The following is a 12,441-nucleotide window of genomic DNA, read 5'->3' on the forward strand; positions in this document are numbered from 1 at the left end:
TTGTTCACCTACCAGATAAACTAACATCCAAAATTTTAATGTCATATCTGTAATAGTTTAGGAGATACAGCCCTTTGATAATTAATGTGTTTTTTTTTGTTTTTTTTGTAATTTTGCAAATTTGCTTTTCGGCCAACTTTGAGGGGCTATAGCTCCTTAGGTATTCAAGCCACACTGCTGAAACTTACTGTCTGGGGTGAAATCCCCCTGAAAAGACCATATTTTGCATCAAAATAATTGTAGGTACCTTCATGTTTGGTCCATGAGGCCTTGAAATCAGGCGAAAAGGCTAATTCTTCAAAATGTCCCCTGTCTTCAGGCTTGCACTGTGCCATAATGGATGAATGTAGAGACCTAATTTTTTTGCATGGATTCTTATGGTCAAGATGCAACAATGTACTGCAAAAAGACTACATTTCAATGAAAGGTGTTGCTGTGAGGCAATGAATAAAATGGGTCGATTTCAGTTTTTCACAAAAATACTCTATTTGAGCACCCAAATTACCATGTGGCCAGTTAATGAAAGTTTTTACCATGTCTTCATATATGTGTCAAGATGTTGTGCACAAAATTTTAGCTTTGGGATAGAATTGGTTCTATTTTTAATATGTTTTTTACTGCATGACTATATTTTCTTCAAAATGTATACAAACGTAGGTGTAAATGACATTTTTAACAGCGTAATGGCATTGATTATTGCACAAGTTATGATAATACTTGAGATGTTAGAACTAGGGTGTGGAACTGCATGATGGTTCAGATAGAATAATTATAGATTTCCCAGAACTGGCTCAGATTGATGGCTGTAGTAGAGACTCCTCGGAAATTGGATGGAGCTGGTCAGTTGACCCAATTTCACCAGGGTCAATGACATAAATGTAGATTTCCCAGAATCACCAATTTTCAGAAAGCCTGTTTGTCTTGATAATATCTTTCTGTGACATTCATCCTTTAAGATCAATCCAACAACACATTTTTCCTCCATGATGGATAAGTTTGTTCAGGGTTATGAATAGAATTCCCAAAATTAGGCTGGCCAGCATCATAAAAATTCTGGGAAATCTTAGCTACATTTATGTCATTGAGCCTGGTGAAACTGGGTCAACTGACCAGCTCCATCCAATTTCCGAGAGGACATTTTGAAGAATTAGCCTTTTCACCTGATTTCAAAGGCCTCATGGACCAAACATGAAGGCGCCTACAATTATTTTGATGCAAAATATGGTCTTTTCAGGGGGATTTCACCCCAGACAGTAAATTTCAGCAGGGTGGCTTGAATACCTGAGGAGATATAGCACCTCAAATTTGGCCGAAAAGCAAATTTGCAAAATTTAAAAAAAACACATTAATTTTCAAAGGGCTGTATCTGCTAAACTATTACAGATATGACATTAAAATTGTGGAAGTGTTTGTTTATCTGGTAGGTGAACAAGTGTGAATTTTTTCAGAATTTTCTGCAGGGGTCATGCAGGGCACTTTCTGAAATCTGGTTGATTTGGGATGGAATGACCTTTTTCATTTTCCAAACTGAATCAGCATCTGCAGAAAGAAGAAAGAATGTAGTGTAGACGGCAAACCTTGGCAAGTTTATACCACGTAAGGCAGGGGTGTCAAACATATGGCCCACGGGCCAAAAACAGCCTGTTAAAGTGTCCAATCCAGCCCGTGGGATGAATTTGTGAATTTACGCCAAAGAAATGTTCACAATCAAAGGTGTCAAAATCATTTTTGTTTAGGTTCTACATACAGACCTGTTAAGTGGGGTGAATGAAAGGACTCGCATGCATGGTGCTGAAGGAAGTAATGTGGTTAATTAAACAGAAAACAAACATGAGGAGCAAACACAAAACAGGGTGACAGGATAGGTGGATGAAAGTCCAGGAGAGTTTATGAAGATCTGTGATGGTCTGAGAAGTAATGATTTGGCACTGCACTGGAGCAGAGGAGCCCCTTATATGGGCTACTGATGGAGATGTGCTCCAACTGCGGTGCGCAGCAGGTGAGTCTGATTGTCAGTGGCAATGCAGAAGCAGACCATAACACAGACCATTCCATCTAAACTGGGTCAGACCCAGTGGCGCAGCAAGGGTCCCCTGGGGCCCCAAGCAAAAATAAATAAATAAATACATACATACATACATACATACATACAGGTGTGGGAGGGGCAATTTGGACTCAGGGGGCCCCTTCAGAGAATTTGAGACAGCTAGTTGTTACTGCAACTTCTCACTGCCGCTGTGTGGTGAACTTATTCTTTAGACTGTGTCAAGTCTGTTGGTCCTTTGGGGGCCCCTGCTGGCTTAGGGGCCCCAAGCAGCTGCCTGCCTTGCCTAATGGCAAGCAGCACCACTGGTCAGACCAATAAAATACTAACATAATAACGCAGAAATAATGACAACTACAAATTATTGTTTTTGTTTTAGTCTAGTCTAGTTTAGTCGTGGAACGCTGGACCAGCTCTATACTCTCCATCGGGTGCTCGAGGGTTCATGGGAGTTCGCCCAACCAGTCCACATGTGTTTTGTGGATCTGGAGAAGGCGTTCGACCGTGTCCCTCGTGGTATCTTGTGGGAGGTGCTTCGGGAGTATGGGGTCCGGGGCCCTTTGCTAAGGGCAGTCCGGTCCTTGTATGACCGAAGCAGGAGCCTGGTTCGCATTGCCGGCAGTAAGTCAGACCTGTTCCAGGTGCATGTTGGACTCCGGCAGGGCTGCCCTTTGTCACCGGTTCTGTTCATAATTTTTATGGACAGAATTTCTAGGCGCAGCCAAGGGCCGGAGGGGGTCCGGTTTGGGGACCACAGGATTTCATCTCTGCTTTTTGCAGATGATGTTGTCCTGTTGGCCTCATCGAACCTGGACCTTCAGCGTGCACTGGGGCGGTTTGCAGCCGAGTGTGAAGCGAGCGGGATGAGGATCAGCACCTCCAAATCCAAGGCCATGGTTCTCGACCGGAAAAAGGTGGTTTGCCCTCTCCGTGTCGGTGGGGAGTCTTTGCCCCAAGTGGAGGAGTTTAAGTATCTCGGGGTCTTGTTCACGAGTGAGGGAAGGATGGAGCGTGAGATTGACAGATGGATTGGTGCAGCGTCTGCAGTGATGCAGTCGCTGTACCGGTCGGTTGTGGTAAAGAAGGAGCTGAGCCGAGAGGCGAAGCTCTCAATTTACCGGTCAGTCTACGTTCCTACCCTCACCTATGGTCATGAGCTTTGGGTCATGACCGAAAGGACAAGATCCCGGATACAAGCGGTCGAAATGAGTTTCCTCCGTCGGGTGGCTGGGCGCACCCTTAGGGATAGGGTGAGGAGCTCAGTCACCAGGGAGGAGCTCGGAGTAGAGCCGCTGCTCCTCCGCGTCGAGAGGGGCCAGCTGAGGTGGCTCGGGCATCTGTTTCGGATGCCTCCTGGACGCCTCCCTGGGGAGGTGTTCCGGGCATGTCCCACCGGGGGGAGACCTCGGGGAAGACCCAGGACACGTTGGAGAGACTATGTCTCTCGGCTGACCTGGGAACGCCTCGCGATCCCCCCAGAAGAGCTGGAGGAGGTGTCTGGGGAGAGGGAAGTCTGGGCATCCCTGCTTAGACTGTTACCCCCGCGACCCGGCCCCGGATAAGCGGAAGATAATGGATGGATGGTTTTAGTCTAAAAAAAAGTAAAATTACAAAAAAATGTTTATTCAAATTTTTTTGTGGAAGGCTGCCTTATAATTTGAACAAATATGAACAACCTGAAATGTCTTACAAGAGAAATTAGTGTAATTTTAAGTATTCTGCCTGTTACTAAATGTTGTGTGTGTTTGTTAATCCACTGTGATCTGTTTTGCACGTGTAAATGATAAACTGAGGCAAGTTTTCTTAAGGAACTTCAGGTTGTTCATGGTTCATGTTTTTCTGATTTTTTAAAGTTAGAACATTTTCGAAATGTAATTTTACTTTTTTCACTCTAAAACAGAGAAAAGTTTGAAGTTGTCATTATTTATAGATTATTATGATAGTATTTTACTAGTCTGGCCCACTTGAGATCAAATCGGTTGGTTTGTGGCCCTTGAACTAAAATAAGTTTAACACCCCTGCTGTAAGTGAATGTATTGTTCCATAAAAATAGAAATGCAAAATACATTTTTTATCTTTATCACAAATAGGAACTATACACTGGCTTTTAAAGGTGATCTTCCTCATTTTCTACTGCACCCAGCCAAACTCTACACAGTTTCTCTGATATGTATTCTGTTTGGGTTTGCTCTCATGTGTTTTGTTTCTGGTGTTTATTCTAGTGGACATCTGGTCAGTGGGCTGTATCATGGCAGAGATGATCAATGGAAAAACCCTTTTCAAAGGCAAAGACTGTATCCTTTCTTCTGTCCAATGTGTTTACTGGTCTGGAAGATTCGAGAGAATACATATAAATGTTTTAAATAATTAAGGAAATTGAAAGCCACTTCATCATTCAGTGACAGTTTTATTTGATGATACATACAGTAAATGTAGTGCAAAATGGATCATAAAAAATGTATCACAGAGCAGGGCCGGTTCTAGCGTGTCATATTAGGGTGGGCTGGTTGAAATAACAGGTGGGCAATTTGGTTGATGTGTACAGACGATAGCAATAGTGTCCTAAAGGCTCACAATTTGAATTGCAGTCCTGACGGCACTGAAAAGTGGTTTGGGGGTTTATGTAAGTATAAGAATCACTTTATTGATCCCCAAAGAGAAATTCAATTGTCAGGCAGCTCATCTGTGTTCATTTACTCTTTAATATAAAATAAAAATGATTTTAAAAGTCCTTCTAGCATATTTCTTTTCATTGGATGAGCTTGAAAAATTAAAGAATGAACACTAAATACTCATAAAATTAATTATTCTCACTGTGGCCAGAATTTATACAAGAAGAAGGTACTCTTGTTCAAACTCAGACTGAAAAGTGGCACAGATAAAACAACAGCACAAACAACTGAAACTGGGCCAAAAGTAAAAATAAAAAAACTAATTATATTTTTTCATATTTCACAAACCAAAAAAGTCTTATTGAAATTCAATCTGAAAAGTGACAAATGACAAAGAGAACAACAAATCTTTCTTTTTCCATCGAAAACCCTGAAATTTATACTCAAATGTCAGTACTCTATACATATAGAACATCATGATGAAATTATTATAATAATTAATATAATTTAGTAACAGAGATCATTTGCCCCTCAGACAGTTTTTGTCCCTTCCTTGGGCAACGGTTGAGAGACCCTGTGTGTGTTTTACTGGTGCTGTGTATGTTTTTTGGTTTTACTGGTGTTGTGTTGCCCAATGTGTGTGTTTTATTGGCGTTGCTTTAGTCAGTGGGTGCGTACATAAGGTGATGCAACTGGCCAAGGGAGTAGGTTTGATTCTGACATTGGTGGGGACACTAAAGTGCTCCAAGGCAGCACTCCTGAAAGTTGATGTTTTTTTACATTTGCAATCATAATTTCACATCATGTTGAGCAGATCAAACAAGCAAACAATCATAGTCAGAAAAAAAAATTCAGTAATTGACATGTTTATAATGCATATTTTAATATCTAAGGACAATACAAGAATTTAATGCATTCTGCAATGTTATTCTCATGATTAACATATCCATTATTATTGAACCTCACCTGTGAATTTTCAGCCTCTCCTCCTCTACCTCCTCCCGCCTCTCTACCATCTGTCACCTGACATAAATATGTTGATGCATGACATATGAACAAATTAGGGATACAGTGATCATAGAGTTTGATGGTACAGTTATTGCCTGAGCAAAAAAGGTTTTTACTTTAAATTATTACATGTAATTTATTCCCCAAATATATGGATAAAATCACATCTAGAATCACATTTACAGTCTGAGGTTTTATTGTGTTTTCCCCACAAATATTCTTTATGTGTGATTTTTAAACAGTTGCTCTTCCATAGTCATAGCCAATAGTAGTGTAGTCTGTTATGTTTTTCTGTTGGATAAATGTTTTCCCTTAACTTTCAATTGGGTGGGCAAGATGGACATTTGAGTGGGCTCAGCCCACAGGGGTGCTTCGACACAGAGAGAATATCATCTACTGGAAATTTTTTGGACCCAGCAATGTTGTTTTCTATAAGGTTTTATGATCAAAATGTCATCTTATAAATGTAGCAGATGAGATTCAGCTTGGATGTGTGTTGGGAAATTGGTGCAACTATCATAAAAACCTAAACTTCATCATTATTCGCTGCACACATTAGTAGATTAGCACCATGTTTATTCAAAAGAATTCAGAAATTGGCCAAAATTAGCTCATGGCCTCCATCAAGGAGGTTAGGATTTTACCATTGTTCATTTGTCTATTAGCATAGTGCCCACAATTTTGGACATGTATTACATATATTATCATCCTGATTTTATTTTGTGTGAGTCCTGATGACAGTGGCTACAGCTGATTAAATTTTAGCCCATCAAGGTCAAAGGTTAAGCTCAGGGAAGATTCCTAAAGATCAGCACTTTAATGTTAAGTCATTAACGTCCATCCACAACTCACTCAAGAAAGGTCAGGATGGTTTAAAGGAGGAGTGCCTATCCACTCATTTATCACATAAAACTTTGTTCTCTACAGCAAGAATTTTTTTTTTTTTTCCTCAAAAAGAAACAAAGAAAAGCATAAACACGTAAGACAGATCACGTCATATTTATGGAACATTTCCAGTTTTTACCCCTCGGCCAGCTTCATGCCAAAGGGGTATTGTAACAGTTTTGTCTGTCCATCCGTCCGTCTGTCTGTCCATTCAACAATGTAATTGCATTATCTGCAGAATGAATGCAGTGAGATATATGCATCAAATTTATACTGTGGATGCATCTTGGCATGGAGCAGAAGTCTATTGAAAATAGGTCACCTTGACCTACATTTTCAAGGTCAAATGGCAACATGTCTGTTCAACAATGTAATCGCATTATTTGAAGAATGCATTGAGATTTCTGCACCAAATTCACACAAAGACAATCTAATGTCGTTTATAGGGCAGTAACTTTCAACAGAATCTTACACTATATTTGACTGAGGGGTATTAAAAGTCCGCAGCATGGTATGTTTCAGTTATGTTCCATGTTTTTGTTCGCACGTCAGTCAGTCTGTATTTCATATTTCCTGGATTATTTCTATCCATGTAGAAGCCAATAACGTAATAATGACCCATAACGTAATAAATTTGCCATTTTTAAAATGTAATAGGCCAATAACGTAGTAACTGACCAATAACGTAATAAAAGTCCTGAACCGATAACGTAATAACTTTTGACCAATAACGTAATAACTTATTATGTTACCGGTTGGTTATTACGTTATTGGCCAGATAAAAAAAAATTCTTTGAAAATGTAATAACTGAGCCAATAATGTAATAATATATTAATATCGCTGTATTTAAGTTTCATTTATTACATATAACTGTGACCCCCCCCCCCCCCCCATGTATTTGTCTATTTAACTTGATGGTTAAAATGATCTCTTATCCTGTCTGCTGCTCCTAAGCCTTTCAAAGTATCTCCCAATGAAATGGAAGCACACGTTTACAAACATAGACAATGGTATGATATGAAATATGTATGACATGTCACTCACTCTTGAAGGTAGTTTGTTTTTTTCCACTGTTAACCCTGTAAAGCCTGAATCATTAAATCATTGACAGAAAATTCCAATTCTTTAAAACTGGAGCCTTTATTGGTCCTTCTGAACAACGGAAAAAAAAAAAAAAAAAAATCAAATACTCATTTCCATGATTGAGTTTCAATTTGTATCATATTTGATACATTGTGTCTCAGTGCTCAAATATTATCATTTTTGAAGAAACAAAAACATAATATAACACAAACATATCTAACATACTGGTAATTCCAAACATACATAAGAACATTTTCTAGTGCTACTATCATGCAGCAATGAGAAATCCACCAGTGGAACTGGTACGGTGGAAGTCTGGGAGACACAACATTTCAGTTTTCTTTACTAATTTTGTGGTTCACAGACTTTTTATTTTGCATGGTGGTAGGCCTGAAAACAGTTTCTGTCCTTGTTCAAACAGAGTTGCACTCGGCATTTCTTACTGTACACATGCGAGCTTATAATTATATCATTATAATCGTAGCATAATCGTTTTCAACGCTCCTTCAACACTGTATTTTTTTGCCATCTAAAAACACATGTGCACACACAAAAACAGGTTAATGTGTATATTTTGTCTAAATTGGTCAGTTTTTAGTGAAAATCTGTAAGAAAAAGGAAGTTACTAGCAATGGTACCATGGCAACACTCACCTAGTCATCAATCATCATGATACACCAAGTTGAATATGGGTCCTTCTGTGAAACTGGTCCTAAAAACAGGACAGTGGAGCTAAAAATTCAAACCAGATGTAGACTAATGTTACAAAGCAAGTTTGGAAGCACTTTGGGTGTATTTTAAAAAATATATTTACCGAGATAAAATAAATTATTTTTCAGATAAAATATATTTTTATTTGATGGGCACATACAAAAATCCATGTCACCTGGTAAAAAGGACATGAAAAGTATATGCTACTATTTTTTGAATGTCTTTTTATTTTCTTACATGTACATTTTGAGAATCGAAGTAAATATGCAAGGCAGAGTGTTTCATTAAAAATGACCGCTGTTGCAAAATCACTCGTGATTTACATGTGTTTCAATGGGCAGGTTCTGCATACAACACGAATGGACACGATGGGTTCCACAAGAAACCTGGAATGAGACTGAGATTCATGAAAAACCTGTATGTCTGGATTAGAAAACCACTAGGATCGACACATTTAACACAATGTCTTTATTTATAGTCTGTATAAGACCATTTAAGCATGTTTTCAGATCAAAAATGACACCTAGGTAGCTTTTTATGTCCCAATTTGGGTCCCGGTATTTTATTAAAAATTCTTTAATTTGGGGATTTTTTGCATTTATCTAAGGTCATCATTAGGTCCATCATGGGGGAAATATGTTTATATTTCTCTTTTATTATTGGGTCTAAAAAGCTGGAAAAATGCTAGCTACCAAAATAAACCCAGTTTCATATAAGTACCCATATCTAAATTTTTTGCGCTAAATGTGCCAAATTACGCAATTTAAACATTTATATAGTTTAATTGAAAAATAAAGAAGACTGTATGTTGCTTGATGATATGTACAATGCATGAAATGCAATAATATTACAAGTGACTGATTTAGATTTACATGACCTCATATACTTGCTGTATCAAATTGGATACACCTTTTTCAACACGGTTTTACTAAAACATAGATTATGAAATATGAAGTAATTTCACCTTGCATCAACCCAATAACTCTTCCTATTGATGTTTCAGTAAAAAAAAAAATTAATGTTCTCTGACTTTAACCTTTTCAAAATTGGCTAAGTTCTTCTTGAAAAACCACCTGCGCCTCCTTCCTCATTAATGACAGTCTTGTAGTGGCACTGGACAGGCCTCTGGTGAACAAATTCCTCCCCCGGTGGATTATCCATGTATAGCATGTATCTAATTGCATACATCAGGTTTTTCAAGAAAAAAAATATCACACTGATCATGTAGAGGGTTTCAAAACTCATGTCTCAAATATGATACATTTGGTGTTATAGGGTTAAGGATTTTTTTGATTTCCCATAATTGACCACTAGATGGCAGTGGTGTGACATTGACTCTCTTCAGTTGTCCAAACTTCCTTGCTTCCTTTCTAGTACATAATAAAGGTAATCAGTGATCAATTTTCTTTGGTGAACAGTTCATTTTATTGAAATACTTGCATATACCACGTACAGTCTTATATATTTAGTACAGGAGTATATAACATTATTGAGAGTGTATTCAAAGTTAGCTGACTATACCCAGCTAACTGTTGGCTAGTTATTATCATTATTAACTATTACAGTTTGATAATATCAGGGGGTAAATACCTTTTTAAGGGTTTGTCCCATATTTGATCTATTCAATTTATCCATTCCGTTCCACAAAATTTACCAGATGCGCGCACTCACACACGCTCGGACGCACGCATACACATACATACACACTTTCCATTAAAAATGTTTATACCCCTGATATAATCAAACTGTAATAGTCAATAATGCTAATAACTAGCCAGCAGTTAGCTAAGTATAGTCAGTTAACTTTGAATACACTCTCAATAATGTTATATCCTCTTGTACTAAATATATAAGATTGTACATGGTATATGCAAGAATTTCAACAAAATGAACTGTTCACCAAAGAAAACTGATCACTGATTACCTTTCAACATTTGTCCTACAAAGGAAGCAAGGAAGTTTGGACAACTGAGGAAAGTCAATGTCACACCAATGCCCTCTAGTGGTCAGTTGTGGGAAATCAAAAAATCCTTAACAGTGAAAAAAATTACTATCTTCAAGAGTGAGTGACATGTCATACATGTCATACATATTTCATATCATACCATTGTCTATGTTTGTAAACGTGTGCTTCCATTTCAATGGGAGATAGTTTGAAAGGCTAAGGAGCAGCAGACAGGATAAGAGATCATTTTAACCATCAAGTTAAATCGACAAATACATGAGGGGGGGGATTTTTTCACAGTTATATCTAATAAATGAAACTTTAATACAGTGATATTAATATATTATTATTTAATTGGCTTAGTTATTACATTTTCAAATAATTTTTTTTTATCAGGCCAATAATGTAATAACCAGCCGATAACGCAATAAGTTATTACGTTATTGGTCAAAAGTTATTACGTTATCGGTTCAGGACTTTTATTACGTTATTGGTCAGTTATTACGTTATTGGCCTATTACATTTTAAAAATGGCAAATTTATTACGTTATGGGTCGTTATTACGTTATGGGTCGTTATTACGTTATTGGCTTCTACAATCCACTTAGTATCATTTGGAGACTCTTTACTCAGCAATTTGACTATTGTGTTACTTCCTGCAAATAGTATTTATGTAAGTAATTGTTGTAATTCCTAATGCCTCAGTCACAAATGCCATTACAAAGGGCTACAAACACTGTGCAAACATTTCAACAATTTCGTACAATCTTCTCAAGGCGGACTTATAAGAATGGAGTGTTCATAGACCGTTCCTAAGTTTGTAGCCAGATGGATGATCTTGTGCAAGATTTTCTATGAACATGCTAGGAAATCCCCTTTTGTAGGCGCCCTAATGAATGCCTTTGGAACAACCTAAGAACAACGCGTGATGTTTGTGGATCACTGTGGAACACTGTGCAAACATTTCCAGAACCCAATGTTCCTGCACTGGCCACAAGTAGATCACAAGAACACATTACATTGTTATTAGGGCCCCCTTATGGTGTTCACAGGAGCGGACTCACAGAGATTTGCATGGCTTTCTTAAGGTAGACGTAAGGTGTTCCTATAGGCAGTAGTGCGTCATTCATGCGTCATTCTTGGCGTTCTTAGAGGGGGTTGTATTCAAATTTTCAAGACAGAATGAATGACTGGACTCAAAGGCAAGGTGCTGAAGGGAAAGTGTTTTATTACCATAAAAATAACAATGAAGAAACAACACAGTACTTGCAGAGAGATAATGCACAGTCCACAGTACCCGGGTGATGAGGGTCAGGGTGATGGAGAGAATGTGCATGACAGACAGTTACAGCAGGGCCGTGCAGAGAGCTATAAAGGGGCAGGGGCTCAAACTTCCAAAAGGGCACATGAAAACGAATAACCACCAATTACATATGATTTGAAATGTTTAATAAATGTTTAATAAATCAATTAAGTCACTGAGTTTCCAAAAAAGATTTATAATACTAATGTCTTCTACTAATGTAATCTTCATCATCATCATCATTATTATTACTATATTTATTATTATCATTCAGTATTATCATCATTAGTACCTTTATCAGTATTATCATTCAGTATTATCATTATTTTCCAGACTCCACATTCCAAGCAAGTCCTTGGAAATACCTTGTTAAAATTATTTGAAAACTGTGGGGTGGCCGTTGCTAATTTTCATTCAATAAATTTATATGACTATTTAGACTAGACTCAGACTGCACCTATTCTGTGTATAGTAGGCAACTGTAAAATATGTGCATTTTCTACAATGTAAAATATATATTTCTCAGTCTCGAAAGTGAGGACTATTACCATGTGTTACAATTTTGCGGCTAAAACTCAACAGTTTATGGAAATAAAACATAAGCAAATATGTGTGACTACTTCAGTGAGGACTCAGACTCAGGTGGGCACCCAGCTGTTAGAGTGTGCTAGTCTGTGAGCTCACTCCATGACGTGACGATGATATTGAATTATTTACTCACTTACGATCGGTTTTTGGCCCCAAAACTATAGTTGTTGAAGAATAGGACCAGAGCGACAAGTGAATGTTTTGGACAGATAGCAGGGTGGACTCTCACGTACCTTGAATCTTCCCTCCTCCACGTTCATT

The 12,441-nt window shown here is 37.9% G+C and overlaps 1 protein-coding gene across 1 annotated transcript in view; it reads left to right on the plus strand.

Annotated features, from left to right (window-relative positions):
- The window catches only part of mapk13 (mitogen-activated protein kinase 13), a 95,587-nt gene that overhangs the window by 66,196 nt on the left and 16,950 nt on the right, over nucleotides 1-12,441 (plus strand). Inside the window, exon 8 of the mRNA XM_030139142.1 lies at nucleotides 4,267-4,338. Within this exon, the coding sequence (XP_029995002.1) occupies nucleotides 4,267-4,338 (72 nt within the window). The remainder of the gene's footprint in view (nucleotides 1-4,266; nucleotides 4,339-12,441) is intronic.

This window comes from Sphaeramia orbicularis, chromosome 7, assembly GCF_902148855.1.
Source record: "Sphaeramia orbicularis chromosome 7, fSphaOr1.1, whole genome shotgun sequence".
NCBI lineage: Eukaryota > Metazoa > Chordata > Actinopteri > Kurtiformes > Apogonidae > Sphaeramia > Sphaeramia orbicularis.